The 22635-nt window shown below is 40.2% G+C and overlaps 1 protein-coding gene across 2 annotated transcripts in view; it reads left to right on the forward strand.

Moving 5' to 3' along the window:
- The first annotated feature begins 2947 nt into the window (after positions 1-2947).
- Positions 2948-22635, forward strand: part of wwc3 (WWC family member 3) — a 68848-nt gene continuing 49160 nt past the window's right edge. For both annotated transcript variants that reach the window (XM_061234932.1, XM_061234933.1), the window contains exon 1: positions 2948-3319. In XM_061234932.1, the coding sequence (XP_061090916.1) occupies positions 3174-3319 (146 nt within the window). In that variant the 5' untranslated portion in view covers positions 2948-3173. The remainder of the gene's footprint in view (positions 3320-22635) is intronic.

The following is a 22635-nucleotide window of genomic DNA, read 5'->3' on the forward strand; positions in this document are numbered from 1 at the left end:
TCCTAGTTGCAAAAATGCAGAAAAAAATAATAATCATTTTAGTTTATCAAACTAGTGAGAATTACATTACCCTTGTGCTACTCTCGAAATAAAAGAAAATTACACAATTGTTAAACCATTAGGTGTGATATAGCATACCTAGGAGCAGATGAAAGATAATTCTCAGGCTATTTATTATGAGTATTCTTTTTTTAAACATCCGTTTGGGGCATGTAATATTCAAATATATTATTCTGTAAGAAATTTATGTAGTAAGGTATTTATGTAGTAACAATAAGTTCAATCAAGCAGTTTTAGAAGTCTATACATTACCACAAGGGGTCCTCAGAGAGCAGCTTTTCAGTGGAATTCAAATGATATCACCACGCTCAGTTTTTGAATCTCCCTGATTCAAGACTCAGTGGATTTACAATGTATAGTATGAGTGTAGACTACTGTACATAATACCATAATAAGCAAGTCTGTACGTTCACATCCACATGAATAGCCATTAGAGTAAACCAAAAAATGTTCAGTTTCATTATACAGTGCAGTCCGTAAGTAAATGGTAAATGTCTGCATTTATATAGTACCTTTATCCAAAGTGCTGTACAATTGATGCTTCTCATTCAGCAATTCCTGCTTAGTCCAATCAACTGTAAGTCACTTTGGATAAAAGCTTCAGCTAAACAACATGAAATATAATAATGGAACCCTCTTCAGCTCCGGCTTATTTTGTGAGCTATTTACCTTCAGTCTGGTTTCAGCAAGTGAAATACATGCTCAATTGGATTGAGGTCAGGTGATTGACTTGGCCAGTCAAGAACATTCCTCTTTTTGACCCGAAAAAACTCTGGTTGCTTTGGCTGAATGTTTTTTATCATTGTCCTGCAGCATGATGAAGCGTCATCCAAACAAAACAAAAGCAGCCATACAAGCCCAAGCCATAACACTACATCCACCATGTTTCACAGATGGAAAGGGGAACCTGTAGCTTTTTTTCCGTACACTTCCCCTCTTTCCATCACTCTGGCATAGGTTGTCTTCGCCTCATCGGTCAAGAACACTTTGCTCCAGAATGTTACAGGGTTTTTAATATAGATTTTCCAAAATGTAACCTGGCCATTCCATTCTTGAGGTGTCTTGCTGGTTTGATCCCGCCCTGGGTGTGTCGAAGTGTCCCTGTGCACAACATCTAATGTCATTGGTGCCTTGCATGGAAGCCAATCGCTATTAGTGTGTGAAAGTGTGTGTGAATGGGTGAATGAGAAGCATCACCAATTGTACAGTGCTTTGGATAAAGGTGGTATCTAAATGCATCCATCTTATCTTGACGGTGATCTTTGACACATCTTTGAAGGATTCTTCCGTCATCCACTACACTGGTCCATGGTCTACCAGGTCATTTGCCATTGCTGAGCTCACCAGTGTGTTCTTGCTTCTTAATAATGTACCAAACCGTTGTTTTTGACACACCTCGTTTTTTGGCTATGTTGACACACCTAGTTTTTCAGTCTAATGATGGCCGGCTTTACTGGCATTGACACTTCTTTGGCCGCATTGCTTTATTTCAACTCTTCGTTTGCAGGAATACAGGGCGAAAACAACAAAAAATGTTTCACAAATACTGCACTGTAAAAGCACTATATACTCTCAGTGACCACCTGGTTTTAGGTATACTTGTACACCAACCTGTTCATGAAAATAGTTAATCAGCCAAACATGCGGCAGAAACTCAATGAAAGCATGCAGACACGGTCAAGACCAAGCATCAGAGTGGGGAAGAATCTAAGTGACTTTTTGACCTTGGAATGAAAACTAAAACATCTAAATGTAGGCTACGCCAAGCAAATTTATCAACGTGTGTTCTCATTGAGGTATCACAAAAACAAGCATAAAGCATGGCTTCTGCATTCAGTAATGCAACAAGTTAACTTACTTGACAACATTGAATATGGATTAGCGTACTCACTGCCATTTAAAAATGTAAATTAAAATTTGACACGACTGCAGTAGTACAGAAGTTGAAACAATGACGTGTTCAAACCTATTTTAGCTAACCTGTATAATCATTTAACGTCGGTGAAGCAAGTTTTTCAGAAGTGTCTACACTCATCTACGTCGAACAGGCATCTGATTGGATTCACATTGGATCCGATGTTTTAACCAGAGAGCGGCGCTGTAACACAAGTTTAACAAGAAGCGAAATATTAAGAGGACAACATTTAATTAATTATTCAGTCAAGCTATTTACATTTTAATGAGCCTAACCGGATACAAACAAATCTCAACGCTCCTTCCTATCGCAAAGACATGCTAATCCTATAGCCTATTTTAAACGAATAAACAGTCTATATTATACATTTTTATTTGCCAATTATGCCAATAGCCTAATTATTTTCAAGGACTAATATAGGGATATAGGGATGCCATCCTTATCCCTACAGCATGCAACATGTTTTGTTCAAACATAAACCTAATAACAAATAAACATTATTATTTCAAATTATTACTTCAAACTATAATAACAATAATTATAATAATACATTAAAAACCAGTATATTACTGATTTTCGCTAAAACCTCAACCATTTCTGTTGCATCATTATTCATGCCATGCTTGATACCGTTTAAAAAGCTATATTTTGTAGCAGTCATTGGTAGAACAATCCATTCTAAATCGTATAGGCTACATCTAGGCCATTGGCAATAAGCGTTCCACGCAAATTTACTAGACCCGAGTTTAATGTTTCCAAATGCAATGATAAATAAACTTTTAACCTAAATATTAGCCGCCTTTTTGAAGAAATACATCCACTCTCATTGCGAACACTGTCACATACCCACGCTTTCTCCTATTGGGCGGTCTACGACAGCATTCGCAATATATTGGCTCTTGGACATCGTTTATGCAAATTTTCTTTGCCCATATATGGACAGTATGGAATGAAATATGGCAGAAGAGGCAAACATGGACGACCGAAGTTAGGACTCCAGAGAGACCAGCAAAACTTTTTAAAAAGTGGATGCTGGCGTACTCTCGTCCTTTTTACGCTTATTTCAGAGCATTTTCTTTTTTGTTATTTTTGAGGAATCATAAAAAAACTTTGTAATGCATTAAATATTTATTTTTTTACTGGAGAAAAGGAAGGGGGGTCTGGCATCCGCGAGAACCCCCTCAATATCCCGAACGCTATGCCGTGGGTGAGCAGCAGTAAGCGGAGAGAAAGCTCGGAGCTGCCGCTGCCCGCAGGCTGGGAAGAAGCTCGGGATTACGACGGCAGAGTTTTTTACATTGACCATAACACCCGACAAACTTCGTGGATAGACCCGAGAGACAGGTAAATTGAGACTGCGGTGGATCTTAGCTACAGTGTTGGTCGGTCCCGATTTCTGTTTCTGCATTGATTATTGCAATTGCATCCACAGGAAGAGGCGAGGGCGGGGGCAAAAAAAGAAACGCGACGAGCAATTTAACAAGGTAGCTAATTGCGTTATTGCACAGTGCTGGTGGTATGATATGAATTACTATTATCCTACTGGTGAGAAGGAAATTAATAGGATATAATTATATAGCATACCTTTAAGTGGTTAGCCTATAACTATGATTAATGCAATTATATGATTAGGCTAATAACGAACGTAGTTGTCACTTTTTGTATTCTTGATGCCCGTCTAAGTACATTTACAAGGAAACTTAAAAATCCGATACAACTTAATATTCACGCTTCCCTAACAACAGTGAACTACGTTTTTGGTCATTTGTCGTCAAACAGGTTTTTTGTTTTCTTTTCCAAAAATGGCATGATCTATCCTAATTCGTGTTCAACGGACCCAATGCGAGTAGATGGTGGACTAAAGCAAAACTATTTTTTGAGTTCAAACATATCAAGCACGTTTTTGGAAGCTGCGCGGGCTGGGTGCCCTAATTCTCTCCAAATGGCAGATCATGCGAGGCATATCATGCGAGGCATATCTTCCTATTTGTGTTCGCCTGTAAATGTGTTGTATTGTAAATCGGTTTGCTTCCACCTACATCACTGATTTCATTTCAGCGTTTTTCTGACGATATATTTATTTTAGGGATCACTGTTTAATTTCATATTCTGTTCAGCAGGCCAATATAGGCCTATTGTTTCATAATGTAAATGGGACATTACATCAACTACAGGAAGGATTTGAAACTGGTCGCTGATGACTTCACACGCATTCTTCTGATTCTTGTTCGACAAGGTGGTAAGGTACACCAAACTATTTTCCCCCCAGTAGAAGACAAACTATTTGTAATATATTCTGACATGAATGTAGGCCTAGTCTCTGCCTATTCGATTATATGAAACACAGGAACAGTTTACCTGTAAACATTTTATTGAAGTGTATGGTTGCCTTATAATTGAGGGCCCACATGGTTGCCAAGTGGTTTGTGACTAAAATATTTATATGTATGTTTATAGTGTAAACAAACAGCCAATGAAAGAAAGAACTGAACTGCAGCTCCCGGAGTACTCTGTAAAAATATGCTTGGAATGTTAGGCCACTGGGAACGCTGCAAGGACCTGCTTTATGCTATTTGTTTTTTCACAAGCGCTCAGACTGAAACCAGGTTCTGTACATTACTTATTTAACTTCAATGGCTCGTGATGAAGTTAGCATGAATTAAATATGTAGGTGGAGCAAGGAGGGGAATTTGTTATAAGCAATTAACAAATCAGATCTTTTTGAAAATGCAATTTTATAGCAAATTAAATTTAGTTTGAGTAAAAAGCGTAATCTTAATCTCTGAAGAATATGTGCATCTCTGAATCTGAGGAAAATAATGTTAGTCATTCCCAAATCACATTACGTCAGTCAATTTGCATGCAAAAATTAAATTGTGGGGCACAAAATGAACAATAAATGTAGTTCTGAAGTGAGTGTTTTGTTTTGTTTAACTTCAACCTTTTTGTTTTTGCAATGTAGTTCCTGGAATTGTAACACAAGCATTGTTTCTCAAAACTGTAGATCCGGCTTTGAGCGTGGGTAGGATAAATGTTCAAGGGAAGATGAGGGGCACTGGGCAAGTTTCAGTTTGAAGCTCGTTGCCTGTTGGGGGTGTATGTGAACTCCAATACCCTATTCGGAAACGCACAGATAATGGTTGCGCAGGCTGCAGATATTGTTCTTCTGGAAGGTTGGATAATCGATGATATTCAGAAAACCAGTGTGATTTGTTCCCAAGATACTTAACTACATAAATAATTATACTGCTCATAGATTACTTGTTGGCCTGCAATTGTCAGTATTGGTGAGACACTGATTGAGTCTTGTATTGACTAGAACACTGTAACGTGTGTTCAATGGAGGAAATGCTGCTAGAGGACAGAATTTGAGATAAGAAAAACCAGATATTCTTGAAGAATTCTTCCAACCAGTCATATGATTGCCCTTTGTTATGCTGCTTCGATAAATCTGAAACCTCTCCTATTACCATTGCCATCATGACAAACCATCCTAATGTACAGCTGGTAGAGTTTATGGGATGTGTGTACTGTGCCGGATTTACTTTAATGGCACAGTGACTTTTCTGAATGACTGCGATGCAGAGACTGATATTGATTGAATGATGGGGGGGGGGTTGTACTGTCTTTGTTAACGCTTTATGTACTGGGAGTAATGTCTGCTGTGAGTTTTGATCTATAAGTTTCGCCTGCAGCCTCACAAAACAAGAGATATGATTAGCCTGCTGGACCAAGGTATTTAACTCAATGAACTACAGAGATCATAAAGTAGGGATAAGGTGTTGCTTTTGTTACTTTTAGAATGGCGAGCAAACCGGGTCTCTCCACCAATCACTGAGTTCATTGGTAACAATAGGTGGGACAAAGTGAATGGTAATTGGTGGAAACCTTTGCCAACGTTCCCTTATCACAAACTAATATGTCTTGAATGAATTCGTGGACAACTCCTCTCATTTTGGAGCAATTTTCAGGCCTCTAATTGGTTTAAGGACACCCTTGTGGTTATGTATATTCACACGGTCAAAATTTTGTTCCTTACATCTCAATATGGCCGCATACAGTAACATTTCTTCTAAAATGTATCTGGGATCTTTGTTGGTCACTTCAGTAACAATATTGCTTTGTGAGGGTCATTATATGTATCGCTATACAAATGAGTACAAACTCTACTACGATTCTTTTAATATGGTGGATAATGATCATGGTGCGCTTCTGTCAGGATAGGCTGCTGTGTGCCTGGAATGCTCTCTTCAGTGCTGCATGAGTCTGACACATCTACAGTAGCTTGGATCATTTTCCCTCATTCTGAAATTGAGGGGCAATAAACTCTGAAATTTATGAGCCGAAGTCTTCTACAAATTGTACAATTTTAGTATTCATTAAATCTTTGATAATTGCTATCATTGTTACAGTAGTGGTATTTTTTTTATCAATCATTTTGAATAAAAAAAAAATACTTAATTATGTTTTAACATTAAAAGCAAACTTGATGTATACTTTCTATTGTTAATGTATATTAATCTAGGCTGGCCAATCCCCCTTAGGCTGTTGACCTGTTGACTGTTACTTCTAAGTCGATGTTCATGTTGGGGGTCTCCCCCGACTTGAACACCTACATTTATTTTCTGAAAATAAAATGTAATAAACTAGTAATCAAATGTATAATGGCTCAATTGTGGCCATGAGGAAATGGCTTGCTCATTGAAAGCATTGGTGGTTTCTTTTGCCATAATGGTTGTAATATGTTGTTGGTATCGCATCTTTCTGTGAATGTGTTGACACTTGTTGGCTGTTTAGTTATTCAACATTTTTAGTTATTCAGTTGTATATTTCATATTCTGATTTCTCTACTCTCGGGCCATTGGATAATTTCAAGAAAGGTTTGTTGTTTTTGATTTACCTGAGCTGTACCCATAAACCCTTGTCACACCACTCCCTGAGCTGTGCCAGCCCAACAGTATTTGGTGAGATCCATCATCCAGGTACACAGATCTGTAACCGAAACTGAGGTACTGGGATTGGTGCAACACAGCCAGATATCAACTGGCCCATCTTGTTTTGCTTGCGTGGCTGAGATGTTTCTATTATTGTTCTATTGTTATTAGATGTTCTATTATTATTGTAGGTCTGAATCTCCTTTTTAAACTCCCAAGAGTTTGTCAACCTTTGGTACATTTCTTGGCCGGTGTTGCAGGTCAAATGCAGTCCATTTGAGGATTTCCTAGGGTGGTTTCATCAATGTTTCCCACATTATCCTAGAGGAATGCACTCATTGATGAAATCAACCTCAGAGTCCAAGAGGCCTACCTTCATGCCATCTGCAATTCTACAGTATATTGCAGCCACAAGGCACACCATGTCTCCAAGGCCGACATAATTCTGCTGTTATGCAGAGGGGATTGTCCTGCCACTGATTACACATTTTATTGTGAAATTTGTGTAATTTTGGTTTATTAAATTTTTTCTCATGAAATGTGAGCCCTGATTCTGTAAGATTCTGTAGATATTTCTCCACTCCAAGCACACCAAGTGCTCAATTGACAGAAGATAATCCCATATCTTAGGAAAATGAACTGATTTTATGGGGGTCAACGTTGATTGTATGAGTAGTCTGATTGTGACAATTTAGTGCCTTCAAGACCCCTCAAGGCTCCATTGCAATATAAATGTCAAGCAAGTTTAAACCCCTGTTGGTCACATGCTTTAGAAAAAAACCCAGTCTTTTTGTAATTCATTCTTTTGTGGGTTTTAAAACGTGTGTTGAATGTGTAGCACACTGGAGAAATCCTATCCCAAGGCATGTAATGTGCATTTCCTGGTAATGAATGCCATGGCTGTTGACATGCTCATATTTAGATTCACGCATTTCTGTGTTGTTGAGTGTTATAATAAGGGCTGAGCACTCGCTCACAGCTGTCTGTCATGACTGATGACACGATTAGCCCTCCAAAGATATCTCCCGTAAGCAGTGTGTCAGTTTGAGTCCAGCGAGGAATAGGCTGTTGCTGAGAGTAGTAACTTGATTATCTGTGTAAACTACATTTTGAATGGCGAATGAATGTGATTTTATTATTCTAACCTCGCAAGCTAAACGGTCCATTTTAAATGAATGCCAAAGATGATTTAAGAAAATATTTTAGATTTTTATCATTTGTTTGGGAAGTTACCTTGTCAGATAATTTTGTTATTTCTTTCACATTGTGTCATCTTAAACAAATACACTGGCTGACATATAGATTTGATTGCTGGCCTTCCAACTGGCTCTCATGATCTTTGTTTTTATGAATGCCTTTGCTGCTGAATAGTCATGTAAATATTAATTTGTGCTGTCTTGATGCATGCCACTAAATTCCCCAAATGGGCTACTGTTGGCTATGGTTTGTGGACGCCTATCTCCAGCGACTTTCTATTATATTAAATGTATCTTAATATAATAGGATATTAATTATTTTCTCCACCACTTTGGTCCATCTAAGTGTGACTGCTTCTACTTTTTCCAGTGAAAAGTTTGCTCAACTGGGATGTGTACAGTGTGTAGACCAAGTTTTCTATGTGGCGGTAACTGTGTGAGGTTGGCTAAATCAAGCTATAGCTAGCGAGGATAGAGAGATGCTAAAATCTGGATCTGCAGGCCATTTGTCCTTCTGGATTAAATTCTTCCCCTGAATTAGACCAAGGACACCAGATGAGTGGAATCTTTTTATCAGTGACCATTATTCTGTTAACTATCAGTTAGAGCTAATAACAGCAGTAGTGCTGGCCTCCTGGGCCAGATATGGGGGTCCCTGCTACTGCATAGAATCCTCTGTGAACTTAAGTTAAATTCTGATTGTCACCTGTTATGGACACACAACTATCATTCTTCATTCATTACATTTGGCCTATGTTTTAAATCAGACGAGGCAAAGGACTGAAACCCTGCATTAGCCAGCAGCTATGCACCCTGCTTCTGCCAAATGGCTGAAGCTAAGCAGGGGTGCGCTTGTTTAATACTTGGACGGGAGACCTGGTCAAACAGAGGTCCTGACTCTGACTCACTGTGGTAGTATGGTTCCCCAGTGTCCTGGTAGAAATTCCACGCCTGGCTCTCTCAACCTGCCACTTAATCATCCCCTGATTTAATTTGCTGAATAATGGTTCTCTCCCTCTCCATCGCCGCCATTCTGGTGCAAAATGGCAGCCGTTGGTGGTGGTTGAGACGAGTTTTCCCCTCATCACTGTGAAGTGCTTTGAGTATGATAAAAGTGCTATATAAATGCAAGAAATAATATTAATAATAATAATTGGGCATGAAACGTAATTCATCTCCAACCCTGATGTACCAGCTCTTGGAGTATGAGCAATAAAAGGAGCATGAGCAATATATGGCAGCATTGCATTTCACATTTCTGCAGGGATTTGTTCAATCGTATAGAAATGAATAACAAAAAATGTAGCAGCCAATGAGAGGAGGACAGTGGCATAGTAGGCTCCGTTCTCATGGGATGTCATTGGTGCAGCATCTTTTTGACTTGAGTGGTCGTACTGTAGGTTCTGGGGCTAGATCTACAGTGTACCTGAACTGTCCTGGGTGAAAGACATGTTTGTGTTTGATTCCTCTGCAGAGATTTTGAGTTTGGAGAGGTTGCAGTTTGGGTGAAGTCTTGGGAGAAATCAGGGAAGTCACTGGAGAAATGTGAAGCTGAAACTGAAAGGAGCTCTGTCATAGTCTATTTCAGTTGAGCTTATTTGGATTAAATGCTTAAATTATGTGTGCAGGTATTTTTAAAATCACCGTCAGTGTAGCCTAAATATGGGGCAAATCTTTTCAAAGGAATGGCTTGAATCTCCAACCTGTGTTACCCAGAAGGTAACGGGCACTCAAACTCCCCCCTTGAACACAGAGACTGGTTTATAGGTGGCCACCCATCCAGTCGATCACATGACACTCCAATGAAAATACAGTAACTTTAGCATACAGATATCAGGGAACCTACCTTGGCTAGCCTTAGCGATATGAGGACAGCTCTGACTTCGCCGAGTTAGGGCATGGCTCCAGTGCAGCCATCACCATCAGCCATCATTTTGAAATTCTACCGGCTCCTTTGCAGCCATCAATAAATCTGACAGCCTACTGTTGTGTTTTGCTAGCTAACTTTACTTTGGATGTCGCTTTGATGTTTTCACTCATTAGATTAAGCAACGATACTCTGGTTCAGTTGTAACCAGCTAATGTAATTCTTATGTGAGACCGGGGCTAGCTAGCAAGCTAAATTACAGCCTGTGATGACGTAGCCGACATGAATAGCCTCACACTTAATAATTTGTTTGGATTTAAATGAGAAAAAACGAGCAAAACAACTTAATTGATTTTAATGAGAAATTAACTATATGGGAATAAACGCGTGCATCAACCATCGAGAAATTAGAAATTAACCTGCAAACTCCGTGTTCTGTTGTCCGTGTTCCTCTCTCTCTCTCTCTCTCTCTCTCTCTCACACAAAATCGTCCTCCAACTTTTCCCTAGTTTTGGAAGTGGAGTGGGGGGGGGGGGGAGACTTTGGTGTATTACAGTATTACAGTCTTTTTTATTGTTTAAGATATCCTCTGTGTCGTACTGCAGCGTTGCACTTATTTTAACAATGCATTACAATAAGTGCAACTCTGCTACATGTTGCTCAGGAGCTCTGTAGATTTGTTTCATTTAGTAATACAGGCGATGTGAATTGTGCATGTTTAGTTTCAGAATTCTGATCTTATTGTAAGTGAAATGTAAGTAAATGCAGTGGTAGGAAAAAATAAATTGAGGGAAAGGTTGTACTTTTTCTGTGAACGTGTGCGTTGCTGCATTAGGTTGTGTGTATGCATTCATGTTTGTATCCATGATCATGCGTTACTTTGTGTGTTGCTGAGCATGTGTGTGTTTGTGCATGTGTACGCATTTGTGTGTTTTGTAGTTTGTGTGTGCGTACATGGAATGAGCGCAATGCGAGGCATGCCTGCACTTACACCCTGGGGCCATGCCTGTGGACGAGTGGCCGCAGACAAAGCCTCCGCACAGAGGCTGTTCCCACGTGTGGCCCCCCTGCCCCGGGACCCGCCACCCGGCTTTATTAGCTCTCTTATGCAATAGCTGAGACCGCGGCCTGCCTCTCTGCCCAGGGAGGCTTTTATACGTGGTCACAAAGCACACCAAATTCAATTATTCTGGAAAGAAAGAGCCATGTTTCCAACACCAAAGGTTATTCACATGCGCTCAACCCTGCTGCTATTCTGTGTCCAGGCCTGTTTTTATAATGCCCGCAAAAGGGATGCGCTGTGAACATGTCATTGTTTCATCTGTTCATGTGGGTCTTTCTCTGTGTTCTGTTGGCCCTGTCTCACATTCAGCTTGTATCAGCCTCCATCTTCTCTTCTTGTTTTTTAACGTTTTTCAGTCACATTATTTGTATTTCAAGCCAGAATGGCGAATAGTCTACTTCCTGTTTTTCTTCCTGGGATAACTTCAGTCTGATTTCACTCAGTTGGCATACATTTTCTTTGTCATTGTCAGTAGATGTGTGTAAAAATTGCCTTTTATTGCCCTGGTTACAAGGCTGTGATCCAGTGTGGCCATCAAATGCATTCTTGTGTCCCCAGCTGTTCATAATAGTAAGACGCTAATGATTTTTTATGGATTTTTTACTTATTATTATTTCTTTACATTTACTAAAACTTTGGTTTACATCTTTACAGATTAAAAAACTGCATAGACTGTGTATGTCTGTATATACAGTTTTGTGAAGGTACTTCCCTTCCAGATTTCCTCTATTATTGCATATGTTTAGACAAAATGAAATATTAGATGGGGAACCCAAGTAAGCGCAAAACACTTTGTTATTTAATGAAAAAAGTTATCAAACCCCCACGTCACCCATCTGAAATAGTAATTACCCCCTTAGATACTCGCCAAATTAACCACATTTAATTGATTAAAAAAAATAAAAAATAAATTGAGGGGTCTTGAAGGCATCGAAGTAGTCACTACCTAGGTTTCACATTTCACCTTGGCTCTCCAGCCCCTGCGGCTAGTGGTTTTCCAAAGTCATACTTCTACAAAAGTACTTGTACATACTGCATCGGAATGCAAATATCTATGTTTTGTATATGCTTTCTCGAAAAGGATGAGCCCATGTACAAACTTATCTGGCTAGTATCGGTAATCCTGTTGCACAGTAAAAGCATGATCCCCATCCGTGAGCAAAAAATACAGTGTAAATTCAGCTCTGCCTCAGTAATGACTGAGAAGCATTTTAGCTAATGAGAGGCATTTTCAATACGCAGACTGAGACTGTTACGCTTTGGCAAAAACTGTTCTTGAGATTTTATGGCCAACCATTTTATGGTTGATATTTGACAACAAAAATGTATTTTGCGATGCCTGTCTAAATAGAGAACTTCCAAGGAGTTTCTCATCTTCCAAACCCTGTGGAATAATCTTGAGTGAATATTTCTGAGGAAGACCGTGAATGTGAATATATTTGGCTCCAATATAGAGAGCATTTTCATTGCCATGACTGTCGGTCAACATCTAAATATATTCTCAAAATATTTTATTATTATTCAGTATGCTTATAAATAAGGAACTAGCATGCTTTTGAATAATAAATAGCATGTGAAATTAGTGTTTGACTTTTTGATGGAGGTTGCTCATCAATTGACCTCATTCAATATTAGTATACAAAGTGGTATTATTGTGATTATTGTACTTATTTTTTACAATCCTCTTGCCCTGTTGCTGTCTGAGGAAAGCAGAAGGAGAGGGAGAGGTAGGGGGAGGGTGACAGGTGGGGTGAAGTGCAAATATTTTTATTTCTTTCATACTTTTGTAAGCAAAATACAGAATTTTGCATGTCATGAGACTCATCTTTTAGTTTCCATGTGTCCTTTTGCTGTCTCCTTTTTGGGAAACTGCAGAATGCTCATTTTTGGAGATATTGTCATCAAATTAGAAAGGGGATTGGTCCAGTGTTCTACCTGTGTCACCATTATACTTCTAAGTGCGCCAGGCACCGCCACAATAATCCACTCCAAGGTTATGCCTTTAGTCAAAACGGTTCAAGAATGGTAACTATTTTATTTTGGATATGTAATCTTCAAGCATGTGTCAAGAAAAGGGGTGAAACCTACGGGTTAAATTAAATTATTTAAAAATTGTTCGTGTTTGTTCAGGTTCCCTTTGTCAAATATAAAATTTTGTGTAAAGGTCTGAAACCATTCGATGTGACCAAAAATGCAATAATAGAGGTAATCCAGAAGGGGACGCACTGTAAACCACATAAAACCCATTATTCCTTTCGCCACTCTTAAAAACAGTCTGCACACATTGCTACAGATTGTCTTGGGTGTTGACATTATTGGCATTTTGGCAGATGCTGTTATCCAGAGCAACATACAGTTGATTAGACTAAGCAGGAGACAATCCTCCCCTGGAGCAATGCAGGGTTAAGGGCCTTGCTCAAGGGCCCAACTGCTGTGGCTACTGTGGCTACACCAGGATTAGAACCACCGACCTTGTGTGTCCCAGTCATTTACTTTAACCACTACGCTACAGGCCACCCCATAGCGTAGTGGTTAAGGTAAAGGTGAAGTCAGCCAACTAGTTTACTGTTAGAATGTTGCGGCAACAAGCACCAATTTTTGGACCAACAAGGAAACCAAAGTCTTAATTCCTGTATACAAACAAATGTTGTATTACGTGTATGGCAGAATATATAACATAATAGTGATTTATTTACAGTACTTTATTCTAAACTAAATAAAAGATGCTAATCTCTGACAAACTACATAACAAATTAGGCACTGGTGGAATAAGTAGAAAGCAATATATGTTAAGTATGACGTTAACTTTGGAATTAAGCTAAGGTAAGAAAATGCGTTATCGGTGCATCTTTGTACTAGGCAATCACTGGCCAATCCAAAGTAAGTATCTGCTGGCAAGTGTTTGTATTTAAAAATGTAAAGTTTTATTTTATTTATTTTTATGAGAGAGAGTATCTTTATCCAGTGGCTTGATTCATGCTTTAGCAAAATCTTTCTCAGGTTGAGGTGGACACCCACATTGTTTCTGCCCGCATGTTGACCCCTCTCACATCTGTCTTATTTGAGTGAGTTTTCTTGGTCCCTGGACTCTTACACACCAGTTGTACTCGAGATTCAGTTTCTCTACAGTCCCTTGTGTTCATTTACTCTGTGGCAGGGAGATACTGGTGCATTCTCATCTGGATTGATATCATACTGAGCCAGAGAACTGAATGAAAATCTGTGTACCTCTCTGCAAACTTGTGCAAACTCGTGAGAATATTTCCTTGTGGCTGTTCAGCTGTATTGCAGGCACAAGAAATGTTTAACCCCTTTTGGGCAGATGCGACCTGCATGTTGCATCTCCCTTAACAGACGGGTGCGACACCAGCGTTGTATTTGACAGTTTTTCGAGGCACATGATCGTTGAAATGCATTGTGAGTCCTTGACCTTTCTATGGGTTTTCTATAGGGGGCCTTGGTCCATAATTTAGTTTTATTCTTAAAAATAATAATGATATTCATAGGCCTACCACAACATATGGTACAATAAAAAAGGCACCTCCTGAAATGTATGCTCACATTCATCAAAAGATTGTGCTAAACCAACAGATGTGAAACAAGATGTAAATCGTTACACTGCACAACAATGAAAACAACAGCTTGTGATGGCACTTGCGCCTACTTGAAATAATATGCAAATTGCTTTACAGTTGAGAAATATTACTGAATTCTTGACATGACTATTACAGCCTGTGTGTGAGTTATTCACATTAGGGACCATGACTGCTAGCACTGTTGTAAGACTTGTAAGAGGAGCAATCTTAGCTCTTTTCTGTTTTTCTAATTTGATATTTTATTTTCTCTGTTTGTAATAATCTGAATCTAGTCCCACCCCCTAGTTCCCATAGAGATGCATTCAAATGCAGAGGGTTGACGTATTGCTTGCAGGACAACCTGAAAATAAGAGATCCAGGCTCTGAAGGATTCATAGGTCACAGGCACCAGGAAGTGCAAAGGATATGCAACCAAATACGAAACATGACTTTTATTTGACATTGTTAATTTGTCTCAACCATTGAAATGGGGTACTACATATAAAAAGTGCTCGAATTACTACATGGTTACCAAAATGAATGAAAATGCTTTAATAAAAGTACTTTAATAAAAGCTCTGAGTCTGTGCTTTGGCCACGTGTGAATTGTTTGATCACAAATGAAGACGATTAAATATTAAAGCAGAAAGTCAACAGGATTAGAAACTTTTGAGGGGTGTGTTTAGTTTTGCTGGATACGCTACAGCTTATGGGACCAAACAATAGTTTTGCTCTAGTCTGCACCTCTGACAACAGCTCCATCTCACATTCAGATAATTCTTCATTTTTTACTTGCTTTTCTGTCATTATGTTTCCCTATGTTTTACTACAGTTACAGTTGCATTATTTTTCAGAGCTTTGCTGCCATTTCAAAGTGCTTTCAATAGTGGAAAAAGTGCTTAGCCAGCATATAAGTCATAAAGCTCGTTCTCGTATGCACACTTGGGGGTAAACCATGCATTCACTTTCTTCATTCATATGCATATTTTATAAATCTTGCATATGCACAATTTGGTAAAGCTGGGTTCACTATACGACTTGCGGGCTCCTGATTGTTATTTTCAGATCGGGACCAAATCATAAGAAGATTGTCAGGTGTGAGAGGTCTTTATTCCAGTTGACCAAACAGGAGGTGGTTCCATTTATGATGTTTTTCTGATCTGATTGGGAGCCCATATAGTCACTATATGATCTCGCAAAGTGTGAGAGGGCGTCCAAGCTCCCAATGTCATAACCCGCAAGAAAATCATCACCCTAACTGGTCATATGATACAATTTTGGATCAAATGCATGCAAGGCCTCTCGTTATCACAGTGAAAGAAAGTCATGTATGTTTATCGAGAGTACAATTCCATGTCTTACCTGATTAAACCTGCAACTGCCAAACTGTAAGCCCTGAGATTGGATTCCCAGGTAGAGAATTGCCAGAGCCAATGAAAAGCTGGCTTCAGAATGAGTGGCTTGCAAGAACTGAGGCATGCTTGTTACATTCACATTGATGAAAGGAAGAAGTGTTCTGAAAATGGCTGCTGGAGGTACTGCTGGATATTGGTCTGACAGTTGTCTGCTTTTTGACCAATAAGAGCTCGGAATGGCCAGTGAAAGCTGTGTATGGGTATTATTTTCAATAATGATGTAAAAATGTGGTAGCCGTATTTGCATTTAGAGTGAATTTAGCTTTTCGCGAATGTACGGAGTGCACATTGTTTACATGCTACACCCTTGCTGTGGTCAGACTGGAGGAGGGTTGAGCCCTGTGGTGGTTTCCGTGAATCCTCTCTCTGGATGCAGGGCAGAGTCTCCCTTCACCCCTTTCAGAAGCTGCTGGGACAGAGGTCACTCCTGTTCTGCACACTTCTCATTAGCTATGCAAACAATGGCAGGAATTCTGACTACACGCCAAATGCTGAAAATCCAGGGTTCTACTCTAAAACCATTATTCATTTGCTGGCTTTCTTCCACAAATGGTATTATAACCTTGGCATCTTTTTCTGTATCTTTTTAAATAAAGGAATGTGGAGAAGCCTGCTCACCTCCTCTACTTTTGCTTTATTTGTAGAAAGTTGGCATCTTTTAATCTTAAGTTTTTGTTACTCTTCTTTAAGTTGGTGTCCTAATGACGTGAAGGCTGCTTCCGGATTATGTGGAAACACATTTTTCGGTGTTCAGCTTTTGTGAGATTGTCTGCCAATATTTAATCATCTTCAAGATACAGGCATCCGAGATCTAGATGGATCCATCTTAACGAGGGTCCATTCCTGAGTTTCTAGTAGTGCTCTAAATGTGTAGGGAGGCAGAGATGCCAATATTTAAGGGTACCAGGCTACTTATAGTAAACCTATTTTCATAAGATGCTGGACATAATGGGTATGTCATGGCTCCTGCTGAAATGCGCAGCTGTGTCTCAGCTTTGCGCTGAAATGCCGCACTAGCCCTTCAGAGGCGCACATAAGTGGCATTCCTCCCGATGCTCTTTTCTTTCCTTTTTAACCCAGATTGGAATTTTTAGAACAACACTTGTGCTGCTTCTTTCCTTTTTATAACCACACCCAGGGAAGTGGGTTTATTTGTCTCCCACTCAAAATGGAGAGACAGCACAGGCTTGAAGAGGAGTTATTTGCAGAGCATATTTGAGTTAAAATTGGTCCATATTACAATTTACATTACCCTGTCCATGTCCTTTTATGACAATGTCTATCTTGGTGTCTCTCACATTTGTTGTTGTTTTTAATGTCTGCCATGTGCGCTCAATTCAGAGCTTGTCTTTTTCTGTAGAAGCATCTGTTCATTTCCCATGAAACCAAATACTCCAGAATCCCAGGTCTTACCCATACAATATACTTTTGTGCATGTGCTAAGTTTCTTGCATTTTTTCTTTATATATACTTGGAATGTTCTAGTTATTTGTGAAGATTTGGTCATGAAGTCATTGGTGACCTGCAGGGAATTTGAAAATGAATTCCTGGAATTTACCCTGGCAAAAGTCATGCTCAAAACCAGCAAAATGTCCCAACTGGACCTTCATAGTCAGTAGACCTACCGCCTCTTTCCGCTTAATGAACAAGTTAAACTGTTTGATTTGATTTCGAATAATAAAAAAAAAAGAAAATTAGCGAGGAAAAGCTGTTGTATGCAGCAGATTAATACAAATGGAAGTCGAAACGGAAAACTGGATGTTGAATTTATTATCTTTTTAGAAACATTTTAGCTATCCAGGCTTCAGGCCTGACCCACTCTGGGGTCAGGCATGAAAACAAAGCTTAGAATCCACAGCACTAAAAACGCAGTCTCTCGGGTACTGTAATTTAGTTTAACTACGAATATTATTTTTAGGGGAACATTCCAGAAGAGGAATGCAGAAACTGCGTCTTAATTGGCGGTTGGAATGCGTCTCCGGCCCTTTGTTTTGAGAATGGCGAATCGCGTTGGCCCAAACTCCCATCATGCCTTCCTCTGCTCTCCCAGCCTGTAGACGCACCCAGCAGACAATGAGGACCCATTCCAGACAGAAATATCCACTGTGAAACTAAAAGGGTAAATGGATTATTTTAGAATTAGCAAATGTCTTTCACACAGCATGGCGCTGCATTGAAATGTGGCACTTAAGCATGCATATGTTCCCCCACCCTACACATAATTCTGTGTGGCTGTGCTAGATAAAGATCAGATCTTTACGGGATGGGACATTTCTTTTATTTTTTCCTGACAAGTAGGAAGTATCAAGTACTCCTTTCATGTAAAATGGGACTGCCAAACCCTGTTCCTGGAGATCTACAGTTCTGTAGGTTTTCACTCCAGCCCTACCAAAGCACATCTGATTCCATTCAATTCTTGTTGAGCTGCTAATTCGTAGATTGAGATATGCCAAATTTGGGTCAAAACGATGGAGGGTCTCCAGGAACAGGGTTGGGCAGCCCTGATGTACATGGTCAAAGGTGAGCAATTAGCCATATTTGTTAAATCCATTATGAATATACTGTATTTGGACAGTGGAACACTTTCTGTTCTTTTGGCTCTTTACTCCAGCACATTCGAATTTGGGGATAAAGTGCATTTTTGTCCACACTTGTACATAAGAATGTCTATTTTATATAAGCTCTCTGGATCATGATCAGCCCTGCTTACGAGGTTCTCTGACCAGTACCAGTAAAGCAGTCTCATCAAATAGACAATGCCCCCACTCCCTGCACAAGCAACAACAGTATAACTTCTGCTCCACATACAACCATTACAGTGTATTACAGTGACAACTGAGTAGCATTTTAGCTAATTTAATTGTTTCCAACAATTTCCAATCAAAATTGCACCATCCTCAGAATTCTGACGCACTTGAGACCTAAGTTTTGTTCTGAGCAGCTTTACATACCGGCCCAGGACTTACTTTACCTTCCATAGGAGCTGTGTAGCTTATTGCCTGCCCCCTGATTGGTCACATACGATTATCTGAGTTTCCACCGTGATGGAAGTTACAGACACACACTGTGGAGTGCCCGTGCTTTGGGCTGCGGGCTCCTGGTGCTCTGCTTGAGGGAGCGAACAGCGGCTTCACCACATTCATTACACTACATTAGTGGCATTTCTCCAGAGCGACATACAGTTGATTAGACAATCCTCCCCTGGAGCAATACAGGGTTAAGGGCCTTGCTCAAGGGCCCAACGGCTGTGTGGATCTTACTGTGGCTAGATGGGAGATGCCACCGACCACCGGGTCCCAGTCATGTGCCTTAACCACTACACTACAGGCCGCATTTGCTTTGTTGACATGGAGATTGCCTATACTTTTGAAGCTCCTTCTTTTCTCGACCAGGCAAAGCGATTTAAAAGGAAAACTACCCCCTAATTATCATTTATATAGATGTGATTATTCACAGTGAGCAATTTATTAGGTAGACCCGAACACAAGCTTGTTAATGCTAATATTTAATCAGCCAATCATGTGGCAGTAACTAAGTACATAAAAGCATGCAGACGTGTTCAAGCGGTTCAGCTGTTGTTCAGACCAAATTTCAGAATTGAGGAAGATGTGATCTCAGTTCCTTTAACCGTGGAATTTGTTGGTGCCACAAAACAAAAAACATCCAGTGAGCAGTAGTTCTGCAGGCAAAAAACACATTGTTAATGAGACGTCTGAGGAGAAGGGCCAGACTGGTCTAAGGTGACCGTAATGCAAATAACCATGCATTGTAAGAGTGGTATGCTGAAGAGCATCTCTGTGTCAAACCTCTTACTGAATAGGCAACAGCAGCAGAAGACCAATAAGTCAAAAAATGACAAATACCTAATGAAGTGCTCACTGAGTGTACCCCCTACTCGACCAAGCTCCTGGTCCAAGCGATGGTTCTGTCCCGCCTGGACTACTGCAATTCCCTCTTGGCTGGCCTCCCAGCGTCTGCCATCAGACCCTTCCAACTCATCCAGAATGCAGCAGCTCGTCTGGTCTTCAACCTTCCCAAATACTCACACGTCACCCCCCTGCTTACTTCTCTCCACTGGCTGCCTGTCATGGCTCGCATCAAATTCAAAACATTGGTGCTAGCCTTCCAAGCAGTTAAAGGGTCTTCCCCAGCTTATCTACAAAAAATCATCAGACCCTACACCCCTGCCAGACCTCTTCGTTCAGCCTCCACAGGCCGCTTGGCACCTCCCCCTCTCCGAACCTCCACATCACGCTCACGACTACTGTCTGTTCTGGCTCCACGGTGGTGGAACGAACTCCTCGTTGAGGTCAGAACTGTAGAATCTCTCCCCACCTTCAAGCGCAAGCTGAAGACACACCTCTTCAAGCAGCACCTCTCCCCATCCCTCCCTACCTCCCTGTGAACCTTAATTGTTGTCTCTGTGACTTGTTTTGTGTATCGGAATTTTTAGTTGGCTAGGTAAGCAGTGTTTGGATAGTTAACTTTGGTCACTTTTGCTCTGTTTGTTTGTTTGTTTGTTTGTTCTTAAAAAATAAAAAAAAATAAAAAAAGGGCCCTCGTCCTTATCTTTGTTGTACAGGTAGCAGTTGAAATTGTACTTCCCTCTAGGGTCTCTCAGCGAACTTATCCCTGGTTATGGGTATGCACTTTGTTGTACGTCGCTCTGGATAAGAGTCTGCCAAATGCCAATAATGTAATATTCTCCTCACTGTTGGAAGTGTTAAACAAAACTATCTATTAGTTTAATCTATTTTAATCTATTATCTATAAATCTTACTTGCCATATACTTACCACCCAAAATGTGTATCTTTGATGTCACTATGTGTTTGTGTCGCTATTGCATGTGGATGGGGCTGCCACTGTGAAACACATCACTCAGGCATGATTCTTAAGGAGCATATGATCGATGGAAAGATAAACTTACCATGGAAAATACATTTTGTGGTGGAATTCAAATGTGATGCTAGGCCACATCTGTGCTAGTCTCTGTGACCTTCCTGGGCTCATCTTTGAGGAATGAAGGCTTGCTTTCCTGTCTTGTTGTTTTAGATGTGAAGCAGTATGCTCCTAATCACATTCATCCTTTGGAGTGTAGTCTGTGGTAAATCTAATTACTGGCTTTAAGAGTGACCTTGACATGAACTGTAATCTTGAATATTGGCCCTAAACGACCGCATAGTGTTTGCCCGCAGCTGGCTTTGAGTCATGGGTTTGCAGTTTGAAACAAAAGACTTCAAAAAGTAAAAGAAATAAACCTAATGCAATGTTGTTTTGGGCATCGTATAGTGGCTGTTTGTTGCTCTCTGGTAACTAGCAGGGGAGAGATTGATAGCTACATGTCACAAGCTGGCAACAAATCAGTGGCTCACTAGTGATGGCTAGCAAGCTACTGCTCTAGATAAAATGTTAGGGGGTCCTAAAGCCACGACCAAACCAATGCATGTAAATTGGCACAGCTAAACTATGAACAACCAGAAAGTATAAATATGATGCTTTGATAAGCAGATGGCTGGCTAGCTTCTCTTTGCTTTTATTAATTAGCCTTACCACCACAACTATCTAACATTTTCCAGTGATACTTAGGTTAGAGCAATGATGCAAACTCGTCCAAATCACTCTAAAATAACTGCCCATACTTGCATTTGAAAGCTAAATTTGTCCATTGGTTCTGACTCTCAGTCCACTTTCTTTGCCACCTGTTAAAAGATACAGGACATTGCCCAAAAGCCTCATTGACTTGAAATAGGTTCCAGAAGATATTTTCTGACTATGAGAAAAGAGGGTCCAGTGCCATTTATGGACAAAAAGTCATGGGTCAAAGGCTTTAGTTTCTGACGCACAATGTTCTCCTCAGGCAGTGTCCAGTGTCCGGCTGAACTAGGCTTGCCTAGTCTTGTTATATATTGCCGATCTTTCCTTCTTGGTTCAAGTGGCGCAAGCTTTTCACTCCCAAGAACCATAGAAGCATGATTTGAATGCAGCTGGTCAAGCCAGCCTGGTCAAGATTATTTTTGTAACTACGTATTTTTCAGTAGGAGTGCTGCTTTCATACCTTAAAATCAAATTTTGGCTCAAGCTTTCATACAGTAGACAGGAGGGGAATCAGAGGCTCACATTTTGAGCCTGTGAACCAGAATAGCACGCCAAACAGAAATTCTGCTTATGTTGAAACTTAAAGAAGCTGTTGGGAGAATCTTTGAGAAATTCCCATGTCTTAAAATAGATCCTGGACCCGATTCCCTCCGAGTGCTGGCGGAGCGCGAGACTAAGCAACTATGAACGCGACAGACTGTAAGATTTCTGATCCTGGCAACGCTCATTTCCTGTGGAGCAGGAAGACTGGGCTTGAGAAGATCAGCTCTCACAGCCCTGAGAAGCTTCCTTTGGAAATGTAGTGGGAGTAATGTGGACCAGGGGCCCATTTTAACCATCAATTGAAGTGTTGCTTAACCGCAAGCTTGTTCACAGGCAGTATCGGCCTCTCGTCCTGAGGTCAAGTAGATTGCATTATGTAATTTCTTCTGAGTGAGCTATGGGGTGAGAGAGACACTTTTTCATGGTCCCAAACTTGTGACAAGGCAATTTGTGTTGATTCTGAGGTCAGGGA

The sequence above is a fragment of the Conger conger genome, chromosome 3, assembly GCF_963514075.1.
Source record: "Conger conger chromosome 3, fConCon1.1, whole genome shotgun sequence".
Taxonomy (NCBI): Eukaryota; Metazoa; Chordata; class Actinopteri; order Anguilliformes; family Congridae; genus Conger; species Conger conger.